General features: G+C 42.3%; 2 protein-coding genes and 1 long non-coding RNA gene across 3 annotated transcripts; 1 reads left to right on the top strand and 2 right to left on the bottom strand.

The window, feature by feature from the left end:
- The first annotated feature begins 149 nt into the window (after window positions 1-149).
- si:ch211-168f7.5 (nuclear pore complex protein DDB_G0274915) lies at window positions 150-15,811 on the top strand. The gene is made up of 4 exons (XM_037779508.1): window positions 150-701; window positions 10,561-10,780; window positions 11,631-11,864; window positions 12,537-15,811. The coding sequence occupies exons 1-4, from the start codon at window positions 495-497 to the stop codon at window positions 15,164-15,166; spliced, it is 3,291 nt and encodes a 1,096-aa protein (XP_037635436.1). The 5' UTR covers window positions 150-494; the 3' UTR covers window positions 15,167-15,811.
- On the bottom strand, window positions 8,192-24,819 carry LOC119493972. Its single transcript, XR_005208065.1, has 3 exons — window positions 24,665-24,819; window positions 15,482-15,495; window positions 8,192-8,205 (listed from the first exon to the last, which is right to left on the bottom strand). It is a non-coding gene; the product is annotated as an uncharacterized LOC119493972 (long non-coding RNA).
- ttc9c (tetratricopeptide repeat domain 9C) lies at window positions 16,552-21,951 on the bottom strand. The gene is made up of 4 exons (XM_037779516.1): window positions 21,764-21,951; window positions 19,002-19,346; window positions 18,520-18,702; window positions 16,552-17,083 (listed from the first exon to the last, which is right to left on the bottom strand). Exons 2-4 carry the CDS (start codon window positions 19,330-19,332, stop codon window positions 16,908-16,910), a joined length of 690 nt encoding a protein of 229 aa, XP_037635444.1. The 5' UTR covers window positions 19,333-19,346; window positions 21,764-21,951; the 3' UTR covers window positions 16,552-16,907.
- Window positions 24,820-24,978: the final 159 nt, after the last annotated feature.

Raw genomic sequence — 24,978 nt, 5'->3', positions numbered from 1 at the left:
TTGGACTCTCTGGGGAGGATTTTTCCATGCGTCTATTCGAAAAACTTGCTCGTCCAATGGGTGATCAGCTCTGGTGCAGCAGCTCCTCCTCATCCTCCTCATCCTCCTCCTCCTCCTCCTCTTCCTCGCTGCTCCCACATGTAACGTTATCAGCCTCCGTCTGTCTGTTGCATTGTCTCACTGGGGACGCAGCGTGCCATGGTGACTCCACTGGACCAGGGAGCTTATTATAAGTGACATACAGAAACAGGAACAACAGGAAATGAAGACATGGCTGGTTGATGTTCAGCTCTCTGGATTCATTAATTCAGGTCTTGTGCTGCGTGGAGCTGAAAGGTCTGCATGGTTAACAGATAGATGGTGATTATATTTTAATTCAAGCTGCTGCTATGTTGCTGAACTGTCTACCTGGAGCTGCACCTTAAGCCCACTCATTCCTCCCATCCATTGCATCTGAGCGGTGGTCAGTGGTCGGTGGATCCGCCTGCAGGAGGATGATGTCCGGCCGCCGCAGCAGCTGCGCGAACTCGCTCTGGTCCGGCTCGGAGCGCGTCCGCATCGGAGAGCGGCTCAGAGCGACGCTGGCCGGCGTGCTGGAGCTGGAGCTGCTCAGGTGCAAACACCTGGAGATGGTGGACACCGCGCTGGAGGAGGAAGGGAGTGCAACCGAGCATGGCTCTGCGACATCCCGCAGGCAACAGGTCAGTCAGTGCGTCTGTCACAAGGCTCTACATGATGAGATTATTAAATATGCATGCATGGTCTGGTGGGGATGATGGTGATCTGCCAACAAGCCCAGTCCCACTGCAGGCTCCAGTAGACAGATTTCATGGTGCATGGCTGTGCCCAGGGCTGACTGAGTGAGTGCACTATCTGTTTATATCATGTTTATTTTTGTTTATAGCTTATTTAGTATATTGGATGTTGATACAATTTTTTTTTTTTTTTTATTCTTATTTTATTCTAACGTTTTTATCTATTCTTTTGTTAATATACTGTTTACTTGCACCAACAAAACCAAAGCAAATTCCTATAGTGTATACCTCTTACACCTGGTAATAAACACGATTCTGATTCTGATGGTGCCACCAGGGGACCATCCAAGCATGCAGCCCTGATGGTCATTTTCCACAGCAGCAGTAGTGTGTGTGACCGTCACATGGAGCAAATGTCATTGAGGTCAGGGTGTACAGGGTGCCAGGGTGCCAGAGCCAGCTCCTCTGTCTGCCTGGCTCTGTGCCCTGCCTCAAGGTTATAGAGAGGAGGATGTGGTGGGATACAGGCGCTAAAATCAGGTGCAGGTATTAACACAGGAGCCAGCAGAATAAAAAAAAAAAACACAGGACGTGGTGTTAAAATCTGTCCCTTGTGCCAATAGGTGGTGAGCACTTCCACGAAATTCACCGTGTTGTTTGGAGTGGTTGACAATTGACCGGTGGGGGTTCTCAGAGTTCGTGGGAGGGTTGCCTTGGTTGTGACATTTCAGGACAATTGGGCATCATCAGTAGTGTACCCTTGTATCATCAGATGTTTCGGCCTTTTAACACTATACACCCTCCACAAAGGCCGGCCAGCTGCAGGGTGATCAATCCTCGGCTTGTGTACTGTGCTCAAGTGTCCCGAAATTCACCTTAAAAAGGTCGGCTGAAAGGCTGACCAGACTGCTGCTGCAGTTTTTGGCTCTAAGCTCATCATGCTGAAAAGGTCACTTCGGCACCATTCAAATCACAATTTGAAGGTAGACTCCATCACTGTCCATCTTGTCTCCAGCTAAAAGTGCAATTTTTATGGTGAAATCCTGAATGCGTCCAGACAGTGGAAAGGTTTGTGATCTTCTAAACACACACCCACATATAAAGTAACCCATTATCCTCCCAACGTTGTCCTGAAATGCATACGCAGGTCTTTTTGTGTTGAGAATGAGGGGAATGTGGGTTGACATGTAATACAGGAGGACAGTCAGGATGTGTGAACAGGTCCCATGGAGGTCTGGATATATACTGATCCTGTATAGGTGGTCTGCTTCGTTGTTTGTGAACAATTTGAATCCGTGAAGTCATCAAGATGTAAAATCTGTTGGAGATGAGAATGTGGTGGGATACAGGCGCTAAAATCAGGTCCAGGTATTAACACATGGAGCATGCAACCAGACTGCTGCTGCAGCTTTTTGGCTCTAAGCTCATCATGCTGAAAAGGTCACTTTGGCACCATTCAAATCACAATATGAAGGTAGACTCCATCACTGTTCATCTTGTCTGGAGCTAAAAGGGAAATTTTTATGGTGAAATCCTGGATGCATCCAGTGGAAAGGTTTGTGATCTTCTAAACACACACCCACATATAAATAATAATAATAAACTGGATTTATATAGCGTCTTTCAGAAACCCAAGGATGCTTTACAAAGGGGGCACACAAAATCCTACTAATAAAAAACACAGAGGAGAAACTATAGCTAAGTAATAAAAGAGTGATGTGTAGGAAGAGTCAGCTGAGATCATAGGCCTTGATGAACAGGTGGTGTTTGAGGTGTTTTTTGAAAATGTAAAGTAACCCATTATCCCAACGTTGTCCTGAAATGCATACGCAGGTCTTTTTGTGTGTTGAGAATGAGGGGAATGTGGGTTGACATGTAATACAGGAGGACAGTCAGGATGTGAGCAGGTCCCATGGATGTCTGGATATATACTGATCCTGTATAGGTTGGTCTGCTTCGTTATTTGTGAACAATTTGAACCCGTGAAGTCATCGAGATGTAAAAATCTGTTGGAGATGAGAGGATAGAGTTGACTGTGAGTGCTCCCAGCAGCATTTCTGGTCGTAATAAATTATTTAAAATGGGATTTGGCAAGAAAATACTGAATCTAGAGCTGAAGAATTGGTCAATAAGAGGACTGACAGCTACTATATTTGAAAAGGAATTAATCGTTCTTAAATATTAGGATTCGCTGCTTTCCTTTCAGGGGTGGAAATCACCAGAGGCCCCATGATACGACATTATCACGATACTTAAGTGGCGATACGATCTTATTGCGATTTTAAACATTTTGTGATATGCTGAGTATTGCGATATTAGTGCGATTTTATGTAGTTTTGATGTGAAAATGCAGACTATATGGGCCATAAAATACCAACTTTGGATTTGTAATAAACCTTTTTCAAGACATTTTTGCCAGATACAGTTGTAAATGATAAAATGAACAATAGCTTCAGTTTGAGGGTCCTGGTATTATACATGCTGGCTCACTGGGACACTTGAATACAACAGCACCATGGTTAGTGTTATTATACCTAGGCTTTTCATACTATGACAAGTCAAAATGTCTGCTGCGAGAAAGGTTTGTGGGAATCACCAGAGGCCCCACGATACGATACGATACTATCACAATACTTAAGTCACGATAAGATATATTGGGATATACTCTATATATCAGCTTTTTTTTCAACTGCAAATTATACAGTTTGTCAACGTCTGTTTTATCTAATAAGATTCAGTCTTCACTCTGTTCATCTCAGAGTTTTCATTCACATATCTTGAGGTCAGAGGTCAAGGTGACCCCTTTCATAATGGCCATGCCAGTTTTTCAAGACAAACTTTAGCGCAACATTTGGAGCGTAACATTTGGAGCGTTATTTAGCGATCTTCCCGACAAGCTAACATGACATGGTTGGTACCAATCAGTTCCTTAGTTTTTGTAGTTTCATATAATGTCAGTATCTTCAACCTAGCTTTAAGACTGAGCCTGCTACAACCTCTGAAAGACAGAATAGCAGCTGGATTGTATATTTCCGCGCAAAATATCGCGATACTATGCTGTATTGATTTTTCTCCCCGGCCTCTATTTTCTTTGTCTCTTTTTGATAGTAAATTGAATATGTTTTGGACTGTTGGTTGGATAGGACGAGCAATCTGAAGATGTCGCGTTGGGCACCGGGAAACTGTGATGGAATTTTTCCTCCCCATTTTTTTTTTTAAATCAAAGTGCACAACAAAAATTGCACCTTTCCACCACATCGACAGCTTTTTTATGATTCTCTTTTCAGCAGTGAAATAGAATTCACAAGTGGGGTATTTATTGATGTATTTTATATCATAGAACAAAACGTTAAAATATCTTCAGCTTGTGTTAACCCCAGATGTTATTTCAGGCATCTAACTAAAAACCCATTAAAAAAAAACATCGACTTCGAGACGAGGAAACCGGAAGTGCTAAAATGCGAACTCATTCCTGCACCACAAATTCCTCTTTAAGACTAAAACATCCTCAAAAAATAATTGAATTACTGTTTTCTATTGACCTGATACACTACATTGTGCAGAGAGTGCTGTGCGGTGCGTGTCGTGGATTATCTTGACATCACTTCACAAACCAGCAGTGACACGACAGCTTCGTGTCGTGTTCAGGGTCTGCTGGTGTTGGGCTGCATTAATACCATTTTATTGTTATTCTGAGAGAGTAACAGACACTTCATCCCGGTCACTTTGCACACAGTGTTGTTACACTGTGAATATGTGTGCCTGATACTAATGAGCAGTATTAGTCAGCAGCCTGCAGCACATTAATACATGTTCTGTCTAAACCAGGCCACAGCTGAGGTCACCTATTTACACAATGTTGTATTTATTTGACAAAAAAATCACTTGCAGGCTGCACTGAAGGGAGGAAGATAATGAAATCTGTTTTTATCAGTGCATGGACAGAAATGGCCGTCCCTTCTGAGGGTATCTGCATGGCTCATAATGTGGCACCTTCCTCGCCGCCCACCTCCCAACATCTCCTCCGTAGTTTCCCCCCGTGGCGTTGAGATATCCCGCGGAGAGGCCGATCAGCATTGCTCATTCTCACCTCTGAAGGGAGCTGCCAGTGTAGCAGAGCAGGCTGGCACTCTGCCCTCTGCCCGGGTCGACCTCCGCCAACACAAACACACACTCAACCATTTGCATAAATGGAGACAAATAGTTGTTCTTGTTGTTGAAAGAGTGAGCACATCTAGTTAAAACATCAGCTGGAGAGGGAACAAAGGAGAGAGGGTTTATTTACTACCATAAAGGAGGAAAAGTGTAAAGGTTTCATCTCCAAACACATATTCATTTTACCTGGAATTCATTACGTTGACAAGCGCAGGTTGTTCTGCTTTTAAAAATATAACTATTTTGTAAGCTGAGGATTAGATGACTCACAACATAATGCGCTCTACTTTAACACCAGCTTTTTTTTCTCTGTTGTTTGGAATTAAACTCTCGAAATGTGCTTCACCTTTTCTCTCTCTAATAGCAGAGAGAGAGAGAGAGTTATCTCTGCGTAAATCCATATTTGGCAGGTCAGGATTATGGCTGTTTGGTGTCATCTGTGATGGAAAAATACAATTTAAAATGACATGTGATGTGTTCGGGCATTCAGACGCATGCAGGCTTTTGAAAGAAGTAATAACACAAAAACACATTTAATTTCAATATCATAAATAATTCAGTGTTGGGGTTGCAATCTGTTTTTATAAATAGATCCAGCTTTGATTTCCAAACAATGTATTCTGCAAGTATTGTTTAAACTAGAAGAGCACTTGGAAGTCTTTTCACACTTTTCAGCAACTCTTGTTGCCTTCAGAACGGGTGTCGAGGCCGAGCTGTTGAAACACTGATTGTTGCAGTTTAATGCTCAGTGTTGAAATGAAATGAAGAAAGCACATCGAGGACAGGAGTACGGGAAGAAGGGATTATACTGTAGAGCTTCCCTTACTTCCCATATAACTGCAGTGATTAGTTGATTAATCGAAAATGAATCCGCAACTGTTTTGTTCAGCAAAATCTTTTCATTTTTGAAGAAAAAAAGTACAAAAATCCTCTGGTTTCAGCTTCTCAAATGGGAAAATCAGTTGCCTTAACAGTCTTAACAGTTTAGTGAACTGAATATCTTTGGGTTTTGGGCTGATGGTGGGACAGAAAAAAGCACATGATGACATTACCTTGGTCATTTTCTGCTGTTTTATAGACCAAATGACTAATCAATTAATCGAGATAATCAGCAGATGAATGGATTTATAAAGGTAATTGTTGTCTTTACTATGTGTCTTTACTAAAGCTGCAACAATTAATCAATTAGTTGTCAACCATTTAAAACATCTCCAACTATTTTGATAATTGATTAATCGGTTTGAGTCATTTTTAAAGAAAACAAAAGTAAAAAATTCTCTGATTCCAGCTTCTTAAATGTGAATATCTTCTGGTTTCTTTACTCCTCTATATCAGTAAACTGAATATGTTTGAGTTGTGGACAAAACAAGATATTTTAGGACGTCATCTTAGACTTTGGGAAACACTGATTGACATTTTTCACCATTTTCCAAACAATTAATCGAGAAAATAATCAACAGATTAATCGACAATGAAAATAATAGTTAGTTGCAAGCAGCCCTAGTCTCTTCACCATCTGCACTGCTGTGTGCACTCTTAGTGAAGGCAGCCTGTCTTGAAATTAGGTTTCGTATTGGAAAGCATCATCTTACATGGAGAGCCATTAGCCTGACTTGTGGAGTGAGACAGCTTTTGTCTCCTGGTGGTTCTTGCCTCAGGACCAAAAAAAGCCCCTGTAATGCTGATACTTCTATGTGCAACGAAACATTCACCTGAATGTTTTCACTTCACTCGGCTGGCGGAGATGAAGATGCACAGCGTGGGCTGTCTTTTAAATTTCAATACCACATTAATAATGCATGAAACAATAAACACTGACTGCGCCGTGTAGAACAAGCGAGTACTTCTCTCACCAAACACCAAATTATTCTGCCTCGACATGGCAACCGCTGCCATTTGTCTCGCTGTAATGACATAATGCACTTATTAAGAGGAGGTGTGTTGCTTGTGCAGCTGCGATCGCTGTTGCATTATGGTCCAATCGACCCGTGCATGTGCTTCATATTGTTCCAGAGGGGCTGTGCTGCTGCCTCACAGGAAGGAATATCATGTTACAGAGCTCTGAGCAGACCCCCGACCACATGTCTGTCAGTCTCCTATGATTTGATCATGCACTGTGTAACATTATATCCTGTAATGTGCAATGCATTATGTTGTTGGGGGATAATATAGAGGACATTTTTGCAGATATATATATATATATTTATATATATACCAGGGCTGTCAATTGATTAAAATATTTAATCACGATTAATCGCACATTTTTTATCTGTTCAAAATGTACCTTAAAGGGAGATTTGTCAAGTATTTAATACTCTTATCAACACGGGAGTGGGCAAATATGCTGCTTTATGCAAATGTATGCATATGTTTATTATTAGAAATCAATTAACAACACAAAACAATGACAAATAATTTCCGTCAGTGTGTCAGTGTGCTGACTTGACTATGACTTGCCCCAAACTGCATGTGATTATCATAAAGTGGGCATATCTGTAAAGGGGAGACTTGTGGGTACCCATAGAAACTATTTTCACTCACATATCTTGAGGTCAGAGGTCAAGGGACCCCTTTGAAAATGGCCATACCAGGTTTTCCTCGCCAAAATGTAGCGCCAGTTTGGAGCGTTATTTAGCCTTATTTGCAAGCAAATCCAATACCAATGGATTCCTCAGGTTTTATAGTTTCATATGATACCAGTATCTTCACTCTACCTTTAAAACTGAGCAAGTTGCGTAAGAAATGAATGGCGTTAAAACAAATTTGCGTTATTATCGCGTTAACTTTGACAGCCCTACATACAGTATACTGTATATATATATACACATTCAAGGGACTTTTTAAAGGGTTAATTCTCTATAAATAGACAGAATAGAGGAGGGAAAACTTAGTGCAGAATGACAAACATGTTCTTTCATGGCAGTAAGAAGAGTGGGATTCAGTTCATACATGCGAGCGACAAGGCTGGGTTGTGTGCGTTCAGGCTGAGGATGAGTTAAATATTTCGCCGGGCCTGTTGTGCTTGTTGTGGTTCTGTGTGGGAGGAGAAGCGAGCGAGAGTTAGAGAGCGAGCAGCTGTAGCTATGGTGAGCACGGGGCGGCTGGCTCGAAGGATATTACAGAAGTGGGAGGGGGGGGGGATTATTTGTCAAGGGGAGTGTGGGGGAGGTGGGGGTCTTTCAAGATGCCCTTCTCTCTCACCCGGCAACCGCTCCCCACCTCACCCTCCCTTCACCGCCCGCCTTCACTCACTCAGTGACTCACTCGCTTATTTCTCTTTTTTTTTGGTCACCCACTCAGCTTCAACTCACTTTAGATTCACAGGGAAATAAAAAGCAGGGGACAGGAGTGAGCTCCTAATCGCACACAGGAAGAGGGGGAGATCAGTCGAAGACAGGTCAACTCTTTCTCCCACTTCTTTCTTACTCTCTTCTCCATCCCCCCCTTCCCTTCTGCCGCTCCGGCTGCTCTTTGTTACGTCATCTGTCTTCTCCCATTATCCTCTGAATCCCCCTCCTCTCCTGTCACCCCGGCAGTGAGTCACCACCTGTATTGTTTCCTCGGTAACAAGAGGATTGATCAGTGCCAATCACAGGGTTTCTGTTGTCTGGGGGCTCCATCAGTCTAATGCGGGGGCTCCTGGAGGGATGGGGGGGGGGTTTTGGAGGATAATTGAGGAGGGGGGTTACTCCACCAAGCGCTCACTAATCTCGGAAATGGAGGCACTTTGCTTTACTTGAGGGGGCGATTGTTGTTCTTGCTGTTGTGTGTGTGTGTGTGTGTGTGTGTGTGTGTGTGTGTGTGTGTGTGTGTGTGTGGGTGTCTCATTCCTGGCTGTTCCGGTAAGCGGTGTGACGTCACCGGAGCATGTCTGGTAAATGATATCATGGATGTGCAACCCTACATGTGTGTTCACACGGGTGTAACTGTCTCTAAAGCCACGGGCTTGATGTTATTCTTGTGAGGTACTTCCCTATATTATCGATTGATATTAATATTTAAAACTCACCTGTTTCTTTTAGCTTTCCGGAGCGTTTACCGTTTTAGCGGTGCTACGGAGTTGTATGTTTGAAGTAGTGATCTTATTATCAGTGGTGGAAAGTAACTTAGTACATTTACTCACTAGTACAATACTGAAGTAGGGATGCAATGATACCGTATCGGATATCGGGCCGATACTGACTCAAATAGCTGGATCGGGTATCGGTGACAATGGGGCCGATCTATTCAATTCAATTCTATATGTATATATACAACATACATTATATACTGGAATTTTAATTTTAACCCATTTGTTGCTGCATTATAAAGGTTTAAACTTCAATTGAAATTCCTGTTAATGTTGAAGATTTTTTACCAAGTTACTGGTTTGCAATTTATTATTTTAATTATAAATAACAATTCAGTAAATGTGTATCTATGTATTTATTTGTTAAATGTAGTTTTACAAAGTTCAGAAAGTAATGTTTAAGTCAAGCCTAATGTTGCCTTACACATAACAGAATGATCCCAGTCACTTCCACACAGTGAGGCATACAGCTTATTGATTAAACACTGGTATCGGATCGGTACTCGGTATCAGTCGATACCCAGAGCCCAGGTGTTGCTATTGGAACTGAAAAAGTCGGATCGGTGCATCCCTATACTTAAATACTACGGGTGTAACGATTCTTAGTATAGATACTAAGAATTTACACCTTGTATTTAAGCATGACAAAACATTATATGGATGTACTTTTTTGCACTTTTATTAGTAAATACAGTTACGAGGTACTTGTTCTTTACTCAAGTACAGTACAATGCTACTTTCTGCTTCTACTCCGGTACATTTCAGTGGGAAATACTGCACTTTTTACTCCACTACTTTTATCTGACAGCTATAGTTATTAGATACATTTCAGATTAAGATTTTATATAAAGAAAACACATGATAAACCTCTAAAATACAACAATTTGGTAAAGATTAAATCAGTGGTAACCAACGTTTTTGTCTTGTGACCCCTATAGACTCAGTTGGACCATCAGGTTACCCTGATGGTCCAACTCTTAATTTTTAAGATGAGATTTAATAATAAGAGGTGAGAAGTGAAAACAATGCTTCTTCAATATTGTTTGTTGGAAAAAGGAACGTATTTAATTTACATAAATATGTTTCAATATGAATAATTCAGTTTGGGGTTGCAATCTGTTTTTATAAATAGACCCAGCTTCGATTTCCAAGTGAAGTATTCTGCATGTATGAACAAGAACTTGTTTGTAACACTTTTAGTATTTTCACACTTTTCAGCGACTCTTCTCGCCTTCAGAACGGGTTTCAAGTTGGTGAAATAGTGGTTGTTGCAGCAGCTCATGGTTGACGCTGCAAACCTCTTGGCTGTCTTAATTAGGGCCCGAGCACCGACAACGTCGGGCCAGCGAAGGCCCTATTAAAACTGTAGTGTTTATTATTAGTATCCTATACATATCATTGTACTGTTGACCCTGTGTTAACCTGCACATGACCAATAAAACTGAAACTTGAAGACAAATATATTGTATGTGCATATAATCCTAGTCACAGTATTTAAATATATTGTGTAAGAGATTTTGTAATATTTGATTTTGTCAGTATTGCTCAGGCCTAACCTGTCACGTGTTTTGTTTATCTCAGGCTCCGTCTCCCTCGGATATCGTGGTATTGCCCTGTCAGAGCAGCCCGGAGGACTGTGGCAGTAATTCAGGGGACGGGACGGTCCACTCCTCATCTGGCAGGGGGGTTAACTCACGCTGGTCTACTCTGTCCTGGGACGCCCCCTCTGACCTGCTCTCTCCCCCGACACCAGACCCGAGTGGTACGGTCCATCTGGACACTGACTCCAGACCTAGTTCAGGTAAACACACAACAACAGTGTGTTGTCACAGCAGTGCTGATCTGGACACAGTTTGTCACCTTCTGATATCTCTACAGCTCACCTTGTGTAAGAGAAGTCCCACTAAACATTAACCGGGCTCTTTTTTACTTTTGTTTACTTGCACTCTGGGTCTTGGCTCTGACTCATTCGTTTCTCTCTCGCTGTCAACTTTTCTTGCCAAACTCTTATCGGCTCTCATTGTAACTGTGGTCAATGTGTCTCTCTACACCCAACTCAGACATTCCTCTCCCTGCTATGCAACCCATGCACACCTCCTTTTATCATGTTCTTTACTTTTCTTGTAGAGAAAACAGAAAACTTGGCATGTAATTCAATTCAAACCTAAAAACCTGAAAGGCGTTATTTCAGAATTTTTAGTTTTTAAGCTTTTTATTCCTCTAAATCTTAAATTCAAATGAAGATTTTTGTGATATTTTTGGAGCTACTGTAATCGTTCACAGTTGTGTTTTTGCACTGCAGTACTTATATGTCCCCTGTTAGTCAAACAGTGGATCCCGTAGTACTATGATTATTGTTGGGGTTTTTTTTGGTCACCATTTTTAAATTAAATTTAACATAACAAGTAGTAAAATAATAAATTAAAAGAAAACCAACAAGTCTGTAACAGCACAAAATAGTAATTATAGGAGTAGGCCAAGGAATAAGTACAATCCCTAACTTAGAGAATTAATAATAATACAAATAAAATAATGTGCAGTATATTACATCACAACCAGAGAGGTCAGGACTACATCATTAAATCAAAGCAACTGATGGATATTGTCACATAAGACACATACATACTGACATTTTTCTCCCTCTCGTCAAGGTTTCTATTCAGTAAGCGGGAGCTCTCTCTCGGACTCCTGCTACTCTGTATCCAGTGACGCCGCTCAGGGAGTGTCGGCGCCACCGGCCAGACCCCTGAAGCTGTGGGAGCAGGTTCCTCTCTCCGCTGACACCGCTGACATCCTGTGGTCAGAGAGTGCGGTGCCGCAACAGCAGCCGGCACTGCAGAGCAGCCAGGAAGATGCTGAACCAACAGAAGGGATGCCAGCTTCAGGTGAGCTGGTGCACTGCAGACGATAGATCCATGATCCATGTCATGTAAATAAGAATATGCAGGGGTCAAAAGGTCAACTGAAGACCATTCAAAGCAGTGCTCTGGCTATAAACATCAGTGGAGCTCTTATGTCTGGAAAGTAGAGCCGTCAATCGATTAAAATATTTAATCGTGATTAATCACACATATTTTATCTGTTCAAAATGTACCTTAAAAGGAGATTTGTCCAGTATTTAATACTCTTATCAGCATGGTAGTATATATGTTTATATATGTAAGATATGTATATACATATCTTGAGGTCAGAGGTCAAGGGACCCCTTTGAAAATGGCCATGCCACTTTTTCCTCGCCAGAATTTAGCGCAAGTTTGGAGCGTTATTTAACCTCCTTCGGGACACGTTAGTGTAACGTGGTTGGTGCCAATAGATTCCTTAGGTTTTTTAGTTTCATATGATGCCAGTATCTTCACTATAGCTTTAAAACTGAGCCTGGTAGAGCCTCTCTATGAACGATTCCGTTAATGCATTAAAAAGAATTTGCGTTATTATCGCGTTAACTTTGACAGCCCTACTGGAATGAGATGAATACATAAATATTTAAGGAATGATGATCCAAAATACTAACAAATGTTTTGTCTGAAATTCGTCTCTTCTTCTCTCGTCTCTTACAGTCCAAAGTGACATTGAAGCGACTGGTCTGAGCTTCCTGTCTGACCTCTGCTCAGGACTCGGTGACTCCCTGATTTCTTCCCTCTTCCCGCCTTTTGACCCGACCTTCTCTTCCTCCTCCCCCCATCCAAACCCCCAGCTGGACCCTCGCTACTGCACAGACCTGGTATCCCGTCGGACCAAAGAGGTATACCCCTACCCGAGCCCGCTGCATGCCGTCGCCCTCCAGAGCCCCATCTTCACCTCACAGGAGCAATCAGCCTCTCCGAGCCCTGAAGGACCACAACTAGATGAATCTCAAGAGCCCAACGCTGATTCAAGTCTGTCTCTCCAGCTTCACCAGCTCCCTGCCTTGGCTTCTTTCACCCAGCTGGAGCAGTACATCTCTCGGCTGGCTCGCCAGTACCACAGTCGGGTAACCGCCTCCACCTTCGATCTTACTTCAGCTGCCACCCCAGGTCAAGTCAGGCACAGAGGCCTTTGCACCCCTGGCAAAAGTCACGGTTCCACTCAGTCCCTTTCTGCCTTTGAGAGCCGCAGTACTCCCTCCACCCTGCCAGGGGGCAGCATCACTCCCTGTAAGTCACTGCTGGGGAACCACGCCAGAATCAGCCTCAGCACCACTGGGAAAAAAGCCACAAGGAATTCAATCAACCTGGGTAACCTTCCTTCAGCAACCGGAGAGGACTTGAACATCAATCTGCATCTCAACCTCAACTTGAACCTGACTCCTGGTTTAAATTCTAGCCGGGGTCTGGTGGACAATCCCAAAAATGGCAGCTGTGGAGCTTTGAGGAGCGACTTCGCCTCAGTTTCCACGGCCTCTGCGACGTCACTCTCCTCTGCTACGTCACTCTCCTCCGCTACACCCGCCCCGGCGCTTAGGGCTCGCCCTCGCATTTCAACGTGTCCAAGCAGCCTGAGCCACCGCAGTTCCCTGGAGGTCACCTCAGGGCCTGGACCCAGTCCTGGATTTGGGTCGTCTGCCTTCTGTCGCTCGCTAGACTGGAGCAGCGGTGCTCCACCTGATACCGGACCATACTGGAGCAGCGGTGCTCCACCTGAGACCGGACCATACTGGAGCAGCGGTGCTCCACCTGAGACCGGACCATCAGTGTTTGGCACAAATTCTGGATCGGCTCCTGGGTCTCAGCGCAGCAGCTTGATCCAAGAGTCCAGCTCCAGTCCCAAGCTAAGCGAAGACTCCCCCATGGTGGGGGAGATCTCCCGCCTCTCCGGCCTCTCGAGGGCCGTTGTGGTCGGACTGATGGAACAAGGTGTGGAGCTGGATATTGACTGCTTCCAATCGGAAACCGCAGGCGAGGTGAGGGGTCACAATAAAACTCACCTGACAGCCCAGTCAGATCAGTCACATGACTATACGAGACTGACCGACCTGAGTCCCCCGAGACCAGTACAGCTGTCTCTCAGTGTCACCCATTCTCCACAGTCTCATTGCAGCCTCACCCCTCCTCTCTCACACTCTAGCAGCCCCATACACCCTTATCAGTCCATCCATATCCCCTCACCCCACTACTCCTCCCACTCCCACTACCAGCAGATCCCTTCCCCGTCTGACCTTCCCTCCTCCACGGCCTCCTCCCCCGCCTCCCGCCCCACCACCAGGGGCCGCTCCCCTCCCCGGCCTCTCCAGGCATCGCCTCTGGGTGCCACCCCGCTCTCTGTTTTCCGACGGGACGCGCCCTTCCAGTGCTCCCTGCCTCGCACCAATACGAGGAGCTCTCCTTCAGAGCACGGCGGTATCCAACCGAGGGGTGGATCGCTTCGGCAGAGTGCGGGAGGAGGTGGGGGTGGCAGCGGGTGGAAGAGAAAGGAGGGTGAGGGGCTTTATAGAGGAAAGCACGCCTCCCACAAGTTGATCCGGGCGGCCACAGTAAGCAGCTACGCCAAGAGAGAGGACTATAGCTCCGTTTGGGCTGAGGAGCAGGAGAGGGAGCGATCGGCAGAGCAGACGCCCAGGAAGACCTCCAACAAACTCTGGAGGGGCTTCGAGGGACGCCTCTGGGGCAAAGAGTCCGAAACCGAGAGGGAGGAGATGGACAGAGCGGAGTATGGCTACGGGTGGAGGAGGAACAGCGTTGGAAGCTGGAGGAGAGAGCATCGAAAGATGAAGGCTTCATCCAGCAGTAACGACAAGAGGCCAAAAGCAGACAACTCCCCCATCTTCTCAAAGAAGAGGGGCAAGGAAGATGGCGAGAGACGCAGCACCAGCCTCAGGCTCTCCAGGAGGGCTTTGTTCAGGAGCGAGTCCCAAGGCTTGCTGGTGTCTCGTAACCACGGCGAGGAGCCCACAAAGCGGGCGCACTGGGTCTCCTCGTTAGACGTGGGGCAAGGCGGCATGGGCCTCAGCAGAGACGAAGGCGTCAGACTGCTGCGAGCAAGGGAGGAAGACAAACGCCTGTCCTCCACCGCCAGCCTCTTTAACCTCTCTCGATCTCAGAGCATGGAGGGCAGCTGCCACTCCCTCTCTCCGCTCTCCTCCCCGTCCTTCTCCCCATCCCCGCCTCCACGGATGCCCCTGCAGCGCTCTCGATCGCTGAGGGACTTGGGGAGGAGAGTGTTTGGCTCCATGAGGTCCCTGAGTCTCAAGCGGAGGCCATCCAAGAAGTGACACTTGTACAATAAATAACCATAAATGCATCTTCTATGTGTTACATTCAAAACACCAGTGATGGTCGGTGTTATATTTCATGTAAAAGGAAGAGCCATCATTTTAAAGCTTCAAAGACTTAATGATTGAATACACAGATACACTGGTTTTATAATACTGGCTATAAGACATCTTTCATCCACTACCAGTATGATGGAAGTTCCTCTCAGGCACATAAAGTCTGTAAAACCTGCTATTAATTATGCTCATTCATCTTAGTAATGTTTTTGTACATTTTTAAAGACCGACACTTTTTATAGCCTCCCAAAAAACTACAAAATGTCAAATTTCTCCAAACAAGTTCTGCAGCATAATCACAGTGCTTTGCAGCCAATTGATTTCCTCACTGACCGTGTATTATTGTAAATTGTGCACCCTACAGTAGCAAGCGAGAGCGCTGTGGGGTGCAGCATAGTCCAGAGGGAAATGTTAGTGAAGAAAAAACACAGGCGACAACTTCATTTAGGGGTGAATAATTCCTTTTATTACACGGCTTTGTTGAATACTTGATTCTGGTTGGTCAATCACGGCGTTCTACAGTCTGTTATTTCTTTATAGCAGACCGTTGCTAGGTATAACAGGCCGTTGCTATGGGCGCAGCTCTGATGATGGACTCTGGAGGACCGTTTTTGTGTCAAATTATTGATTTCTTAAATAAGTAGCCGTGTAATAAGTGGGATAATCTACAGCTAGCGGGTCATAGTTGTGAAATAAACCCCTTCAGGGCGATGCAAGAACGTCCTGTCGGGGTTTATTTCACAACAATGACTGTCTCACTGTACATTATCCCTTACTTATGAGCTGCAAAGATCTACAAATGTTTTAAAAACTTTATAAGTGTGGGATTCAGTGGAGTTTTTCATAGTGTGAATGCAAAGGATTTAACTTCTCAACAGATTCTGGGCTGAAAAGTAGCCCAATTTAAAAGATATAAATGAATATGAACTCATATCGGCTATAAGCAGAATCCTCCTGTAACCATGAGTATGAATGTGTATGTGTACACACACTCTTGCATGCTGCTCCGTGACTCGTTCAGTGATTATAGCTATTGTGAGAATGTGATATTCCTCTATTGTTTATGGGCTACAGTGCCTCTGAAGTACAATCATATTGGCCAGATAATGACCAAAAACCAAGCAAATACTCTTTAACTTGATATTGTGCTCAGGATTTTCAAATAAATATTGAATGATTAAAAATATTAATGAGTTATTTGAGACAAAATGTGGCTTCTCATGGCTTACGATTAATAAACGAAATGTATAACTAAACTTGTACTGTGCTTGTGCATTATATATCTTTTACAATCAAATGCGTTCGTTAAAGAGACACCAGAGATTGGGTGTTATTTATAAAAAAAATATTTTACTTGCAAACTCACAAAATCAACATTCACAGCACTGACCAGACAACTGCAATCACGAAGGCATCGTCAGAACTTCGAGTAGTGCATGATGAGTGTCACTTTAGCTTTCAGAGGCATTTTTGTGGAAGTAAAATACAGCTTTGCTTCGTTGTTGCTAGGAAACTAACTCTCCCATCCTCTCCTTCCTATTTTCAGCAGCGACATCCCAGCATTCTGTATAATGTACCATTCATACTCCCTCATAAAACACCTAAAGGAGACACAGTGACATGATTTAAGATGTCTGAACATTCTTCAGTGGGTTTGTGATCATTCGAGGTTTAACAGTCTCTCTCAGTTTGAGGCTTCACTTGGTGGGTTGAGCTCAAACTCCTTGGTTTGGTTCGTCCCTTCTCCGGAGCTGCTCTTCAGGTTGAGGGAAAACATGCCTCGGTACATGGCCCTCTCCTTTTCTAACTCGCGGTTCAGTTTCTCGTCGGCCCTCTGCAGGTGTTTCCTCACGTTGGCGTCTGAGACAGAAAAATTAAGAAGTTTTAATATGTAGGAAGGGCATACTTTTGTTTATCCTGCAGGCAAGTGCAAGTTGATTTATGTAGCATGTCTGGGACAGAGCCAAATGTCCTTAAGTCAAAATCAGAACAGAAATTAATGAATTGACAGGATTGGCAGAGCGTCAAATATTTTATAATACAGGAGTGGTATTGACCTTCTCTGTTAACTCTTGGCAAGAAAGCGAATAAGCGTATTACCTGAAATGTCGAACTATTTCGTTAACCCATGTGTGCCCAAAGACTATATTTAGTATGATAAGGAAAAAAGCCACAATATTTGTTCTGATTGGTCAAAATTCTTTGGTACAGACATATGTTGGGAAAGTATCTAACAGTACAACTTTGATATTTTTAGATCACATGAAAAATCACACTTTTATTAATAGTCAAGTCAGGATTTTTGAAAAATTAGCATATAGTGCTTATTTTTGATATTCAACTTATTATGAGTTCATAGATACCAAATAATTGATTGTGCTTGTTGTAGTTCCTGAGATACAGCCATTATCTTATCGTACTATATCTAGTATTTGGGCACATGGGACTACTGTTTTTTCTTTAAAAAAATTACATTAAAATTTCACTTACGGGCACAAATGGGTTAAGCTAATAAATACATCATGCAGCGTTGGCTGGTGGATAACATTTCAGAGACAAAAGCATCTTAACAAATCTCTTCCGTTCTAAGGGTATTTTACTATATTAAGTGGTTATCAAATATGAAACAGAATCAGGATTATTATTAACAGCCTGAATAAATTAATTGTACTTAGAGAAGGAAGTCACACAAATAAGAACGAATAAGAACTAGGTACTCATTTGTGATACACCGATCAGTCATAACATTATGACAGCATGGGCAGCCCCATACGCAGCAAACGGCGATGCACTGTGTGTTCTGACACCTTTCTATCGGAACCAGCAATGACTTTTTCAGCAATTTGAGCTACAGTAGCTCTTCTATTGGATCGGACAACACGGGCCAGCCTTCGCTCCCCACATGCATCAATAGCCTCGGGTCTGATCCTGTCGCCGGTTCACATTCCTTGGACCACTTTTGGTAGGTCCTGACCACTGCAGACCGGGAACATCCCACAAGAGCTGCAGTTTTGGAGATGCTCTGACCCAGTCGTCTAGCCATCACAATTTGGCCCTTGTCAAAGTCGCTCACATCCTTACGCTTGCCAATTTTTTCTGCTTCCAACACAAAGATCAAATCTAATATATCCCACCCACTGCCAGGTGCCATTATAACAAGATAATCCATGTTATTCACTTCACCTGTCAGTGGTCTTAATGTTATGGCTGATCGGTGTACTTATCCATCTATAATGATTTGTGAAAACATAACAACAGACGATGGCCTTAGCCTGCTGTGGTGACTCTTTTCTTACCATTCGGCTGCTCTTTGCAGGCCTGGGTGAGGTACTGTTTGGCGGTCTGTGCATCTCCCATCTCCAGAGTGGCTACTCCTGCCCTGTACAGTGCTTTGACATCACCTGGCCGCCACTGCAGCACCCGCAGGCTGTAGTCCCGCACACGAGAATAGTCAACACTCTGTTTCTGCAACAAACAGGCTGAAAGACATATTTATACAGATATAATAATGTACCCGGCTGCCAATCTCCCTCGTTAGGCAATCAATGAAAAAGTTCTCATCTTTGGAGTGTCACTGAATAGCAGAGGGATTTGTTGGTCGGGCATTTTCACATTGAAATGGTTATTAGGACTCCATGTAAAACTAGTGACTACACACTTAACAGATATTCAGAATAGTTTTTTGAAGAGCTACTACTTGAATAGATTTTAGCAGATATATTTAAATCTAGTACTGTTTTCACCCCTGGACTTTGAATAATTGTGATGTTTTATCTACCAGCTAAGTTGTTGTAGCAGTCCACTTGTGTGCTTCTCAGTGAAGCCTCCTGTTCAGGTGTGAGAGCAGGTATCTCCGGTCCAAACCCTTTCACTGCTGACATCACATCAGCGTCGAGGCCTCTGAGGACCAGCAGAGCTCGGTGGTAACGCCCGATGGCTGAGCGAATGTTCTTCTCCCTGTAGAAAGCGTTCCCTTCTGTTTTCATTTGGGCTGCTTCCTCTAGCGAAGTCCAAACCGGCTTTACAGAAGTCTGTCGATGTCCGGAAATGCTCGGTTCTGCCGCTGCCCCTCGCACATCCAAACTCTCATCTCCTCCTCCAGCTTCCATTTCTGTAGTGTTAGCTGTTGAGATTAATAAGCACACATAAATACTGGTTTAAGTGACCTTGTTAAATAGGCACTCCACTTGTTTTACACGTCAATTTACTAACAGTAAACAGTACTACACAGGCTGTGAAAACAGTTGTATTATATATTTAGTGGCTTTGTGAAGTCTGAAAAAAATCACACCAGAGACATCACTTGTGTAATGTCAGATTGGGCTTGGAGACTATGAAGTTTGGGCAATTAACAGGCAGCGGGGGATGTAGAAGAATTCCCTATCAAGTGTATGTTTTCTACTATTTTTCAAGTTTAAAAAAATCTCATTTGCCTTCTATCCTATCAAGTTGCATTATGGGAATTGTAGGATCCAACTATTTTGGAGCTTGACCCATACTAGGGACTAAAAGTCAGGATCTCTCAGCATTTTGACTATTCATTTGATAAAGAAAAAAACTGTCTCTTGTGAGTTTCCAAACTTTATGGAGGTGCAATACTGGATTAGATGTACTTTATTGATCCCAAATTGGGAAATTATTGTGTTACAGCAGCAGGTTATCCAAGCAATGCACAGAACAGTAAATCAAATATACATAAACACTAAAGAAATATATCCATACAATACACAATATAAAAAATATTTGAATACACTATAAATATTCCCAACTACTACAACTAGCATAAAAAAATCTAAACTATAAACACAGAAAAACATACTATATCCATTAGCAAAGTGTGCAAGTTATAATGTTTGTTCTTAAATAAACAAATAATAATAATAATAATAATAAACTGCTGGGGTGCCCTTTAAATTGGATTGGGTATCTGGCAGATGGACCACTCCATTAGTAAATACTAAGCCTTAGTCATTGGCATTATAAAACAAATCCAGAACAATATAAATGAAATTGTGCTCAAGCCTAAAATGAAAGATGTGTGTATCAATGTCTCCCATGGAAGGGCGGAGGAGAGGATGGCTGGTGTTGGAGAGAGTTGGAAAGGAAAATGGAAGAGGAAGCACCCAGTGTATGTTTTCAGCCTAATAAGAAAGCTCCAATAAAAGGTGAAGACCCAGTTGATGGAGTCTCATGCAGAGTGGATGCAAGGAGAGTGTAAAGGGGTGACAGACAGCTATAGAATGAAGAGAGTTGACAAGTCAGTCTGGAAGCATGAGAAATCTTGCTAAGGTGTCGGGTCAAGTTTTTGGCCTTTCTGGCAATGGTAATTAACTGTACTGCTGGAGTAGAAAGGAAAGGCTGCTCCACCCAAAGTGTGTGAAGGAGCGCCATCGCAGGTCCTTCCTTCCTGCAGCTGTCAGACTCCACAACCAGCACTGCTCCCAGTAGACCACATACACACCAAAAAACTGACAAGATCTGCGCTTTACTGTACACCAACTGTCTATCAGTACTACTCAGGTGTAATTCATACTGTGCAATATCATTTTCCACTTGTGCAATTTTGTTATTAGTCTGTTTATTGTCAATACTGTATATACTGCTCCTGTTTTTATACTTCCTTCTATTTAAATGGTTCATATTTTGTTACACTTTGTTTAGCTCTGTTTTACTTTTTAGCTGATGGATCTTGTTTTTTGCACTATCCCCTTTGCTGCTGTACACTGCAAATGTCCTCACTGTGGGACAAATAAAGGAATATCTTATCTTATCTTATCTTAAATCTGAGAAAACTGACTATAAATACAGCAAGGATATTTCTGGGTGTTGTGGGAGTTTCTGGAGAAGATGTGCAGCAGCAGTTGAGATGAGCTTTTAGTTCTCTCAAACCTGGGAAATAGAGAGTTTATAGCAGAGTGGGAAATGGGTGGAATTGCTTAATATTAATATTTAATTAAGTAAGTGGAGATTTTAGTTTAAATCCAGCAGTTGGCAGTAATGCAAAAATGTTTTGATGCCAACCGCCATTAAAAACCAAAGAAGAAGAAGAAGAAGGTCTCCAATGAAGAAGTGGTGTGTAGCTCAGCCTTCTAGAATCAGTTCTGCACAGTGAAGGACACACGTTTTAAATGGTGAAAGGCATCAATTCCACTGGTTTACCCTGAGTTTAATGAAAGAGACTACTAGTCCTATTGTAATAACTAACGTCTGACTAATTCCAAGTTGCCAAGAAAGTACCGTTAGCTAGTTAACGTTAACTCATCTCTGCGTGGACAAGCCACTCTGGTATGTTTCTTTCTGATGTCTTTGAATGCCTCATTTTACGTCATAATTCGAAAACGTCATTTGAACGTTCAGTAACGTTCTGTAACGTTCCAACAGAGTGTTGGTTGTAGCTATTGACAGCTAACCAGCTAGCTAAAGTTACCATGCTTACTTCACATACCCAAACACTAGCTAAGGCTACATTCTTTTCCAATTCAGGATTTCTACACATTTTAACGGTTTGGTACATTAAAGTGGGATGAATAAATTGCTCACCTTATACGCACACCGAGAGGGTAATGAGCGCACAACTACTTCTTGCAGATGTCAACCATCATTGTGCTGCTGCTGTACAGGCGCTTCCTTGTTTTCTTAAGATGTGGTCAAAACTTCAACTTCATGCAGCGTTACTGCCACAACAAGGCCGAACCAGGAATTACCAGTACATAAATATAAGAATATGATTCAGCTACATTTATTAAATTGGTGATAATCTCTCTTTACTTGGGGTGATGTGCACTATAAACAACTTTAAGTTGATTTTAGATGTAAACTGTCCTTACTTGAAAACGACCACTGTGAGCTACATTCTCATATAAAGATGTATATAGGCTGTATACATCACCAAATCAGACATATAATGTAGGGATGCACCGATACTGGATCGGATATCAATGACAATGGGGCCGATCTTTTAAATTCAATTATGTTTTGCATACTATATATATTATATACTGGAATTTTAATTCCTGTTTAAATTTTGACCAATTTGTTGCTGCTTTTACAAGGTTTACACCTGAATTGTAATTCCTGTTAATTTTGAAGATTTTTTTTTGCCAAGTTTCTGGTGTACAATTTATTATTTGAATAATAAATAACAACTCGCTAAATTTTATCTATGTATTTATTTGTCACATTTTGTTTTAAAGAGTTAGGAAAGCAATGTTTAAGTCAAGCCGGATGTTGCCTTACACATGAATGAATGATTCACTTCCACACAGTGAGGCATACAGTACTTGAGTAAATGTAAACTTTCCACCCCTGCCAAAGCAATATTTGTTACATATTGATTGTCTCTGATGCGATTAAAGGAGTTGTGTAAGTTTCAACTTGATTTGAATGACTCTTTTTTTCAGCTCCAGACTCGCAAACAGTTTCTTTCCCTGGGCCACACGGACACTGAACAAACAATAAATCTGTGCAATACTAATACACTGAATGTGAAATACATTTGACTGTGCAATATATCCTTTGGTGCAATATATACCTCAAGTGCAACTACCTTTGTTTACATTTTATTTATTACATCTACCCTACCTATTTTACAAGTGAAATTACCTCTGTTTACATTATATCTACTTTACCTATTTTATTCCTTTAGTGTAATACCTCTGTTTATATTTATTTATTACATCTACTTTACCTGTTTTATTTGCTTTATAACTGTATGTGTTTTACCTGTTATATGTTTTACCTGCCTCGTTTAGTCTTGTCAAGTATTTGTTTTAAAGCACTGACCATAAGTGGCAACTGTGAATCTCATTGTATTTAATACGATGACAATAAAGCTTTCTATTCTATTCTATTCTATTCTAATGACTCTTGCACTCTTGAGATATGTGGGTACCTTCCCTTGCTCTATAAAGATTAGATCAGCTGATAATACTATTGTCAGGCTACCAAACAGGCGTTATCAGTCGCTATAAGCCCCATAGATGTGGGTCAATAGGGCCTATTGACCTCTAGCGACCGTAGTAATTATGACAGGAGCAGAAGCTGTCAGGCGCTGTATAGACAGTGTGAAACTCCATATGGGGTGGAGGTCGGGGATGATGGATGAGAGTTTGCATCCTTTGTGAAACCAACAATGTGTAGTTGTGTTTGTGTTCGTAGTTATTTTAACCCAAAACACAATGTTTTTCCCTAAACTTAACTTTTTTTGTTGCTTAAACCTAAGAAGGTTGTAGTTTTGTTGTCCAAACCTAAAGAAGCCTTTTTGGTTGTGTTCAAAACGTGACGTTTCATTCATTTTAACAACATGTTAGAACGTGTTGCTTCGAAGTTTCACTTACACTTTTACAATTTAGTAGGCGTAGTAGGCCCCTAATGGCCCACATCTATGGTGCTTTGGCAACTGATAATGCCTATTTAATGGCCTGATAACAGTTGATATGGGTGATTAGATGGGCTACATCAGGTGTAATACACTCTGCTGCATCCCTGGCAAGTGTATTGTCTAAAGCTGTTGTTTTATTGAAGTTCAGTTCATTCAGGATCTAAAAGGACAGTGTTCTCTGTTACTATGTAAAAGAAAGAGCTTGAAGCCCTCGTTGAGAATAAAAGCTCTGTACTTGTGTTTCTCCATACAGACCTGAATGACTGAGGAGATCCTTCACCAGACTGTCTGCAACTGATGTAAGTCGTTTGCTATATCCTAACTCTTCTAGGATTTACATAGCCTGCATGACTCATTGCTTAATTTCTTAATCTCTTATACTGTATAAAACTGGACTCATTCCTGGTTTTCTTAAAAAGTGTAAAACTTAAATCCTCCTAGTCTTGTATTATACTCATTTTCAGGTTCATACTTGTATTTTGTGTTTCTACGAAGACATGTTTACATGCTGTAATGTTCAAAAAAACCTTTGTTTTCCTCATACTTTCTGCCTGAATATGAATATATATGTACCCTGTGCCTGACATGCTCTGTTTTAGTGCATTTCAATAGAATAGTGTTGCTAGGCAACAGCTTGGGTCCATGTTTACTTCCTGTCAGCTGCTGTCATTCACATACACTGCAACCGGAACTAATGGTGCCTTCAAATTAAACTCATGAGCTTGTGTTTACAACATGGGAAGTCATGTACACAATATGCTTGGCGTTCAAGTGGTGAGAACACCGCTGCTAAGCAACGGCAATATTGACGTTACTGTTGGTGTCTAGAAGCCACAGGCTAACAATTTATCAAGCTAGCAAGCGGGTAACATAATGCAGGAAATGCAAAGGCATTGAATATGCAAGGAGTTTCTGAATACGGGCTGTGTGTATTCCTCTATGGATAGATCGTTTTGATACTATATATAGCATTTAAGCCTGCTTTATAATAAAAAAAATATGAAAATCAAATTTTTAACAATATGGGCCCTTTAACCTGATCAACTTTAAAATGTCATCACGGGCGCCTGGCTAGCTCAGTTGGTACAGCGGGCGCCCATGTATGGCCAAGGCTCAGTCCTAGCCGCGGTGGACCCGGGTTCGAATCCGGCCTGTGGACCTTTGCCGCATGTCATCTCTCTCTCTCTATCCCCCTTTCCGTGACTCTAATGCCCCCAAAAAAAAAAAAAAGTCATCACTTACCCAAAGCTCGGTCCTCTGTTTGGGTCTGTTAATCTTAATTAGAGCCATCTTATCCACTACTTAAAACAAATATATATATTTCAAATTAACCCAGGCTTTATCAACATCAACACATTTCAAGACAGTGGATCAA

The sequence above is a fragment of the Sebastes umbrosus genome, chromosome 9 (assembly GCF_015220745.1).
Source record: "Sebastes umbrosus isolate fSebUmb1 chromosome 9, fSebUmb1.pri, whole genome shotgun sequence".
NCBI lineage: Eukaryota > Metazoa > Chordata > Actinopteri > Perciformes > Sebastidae > Sebastes > Sebastes umbrosus.
The sequence above is the reverse complement of the archived record's forward strand: the minus strand, read 5'-3'. Positions and strand labels throughout refer to the sequence as shown.

Bases quoted from the DNA above. Each gene is read 5' to 3' on its own strand.
- si:ch211-168f7.5 (XM_037779508.1), top strand. From the start codon at position 495: ATGATGTCCGGCCGCCGCAGCAGCTGCGCGAACTCGCTCTGGTCCGGC. The intron at 10,781-11,630 runs GTAAACACACAA...CCTCTCGTCAAG, and splicing joins TGACTCCAGACCTAGTTCAG to GTTTCTATTCAGTAAGCGGG. The intron at 11,865-12,536 runs GTGAGCTGGTGC...CGTCTCTTACAG, and splicing joins AGAAGGGATGCCAGCTTCAG to TCCAAAGTGACATTGAAGCG.
- ttc9c (XM_037779516.1), bottom strand. From the start codon at position 19,332: ATGGAAGCTGGAGGAGGAGATGAGAGTTTGGATGTGCGAGGGGCAGCG. The intron at 18,703-19,001 runs GTAGATAAAACA...TATGTCTTTCAG, and splicing joins CTGCTACAACAACTTAGCTG to CCTGTTTGTTGCAGAAACAG. The intron at 17,084-18,519 runs GTAAGAAAAGAG...TTTCTGTCTCAG, and splicing joins CTGCAAAGAGCAGCCGAATG to ACGCCAACGTGAGGAAACAC.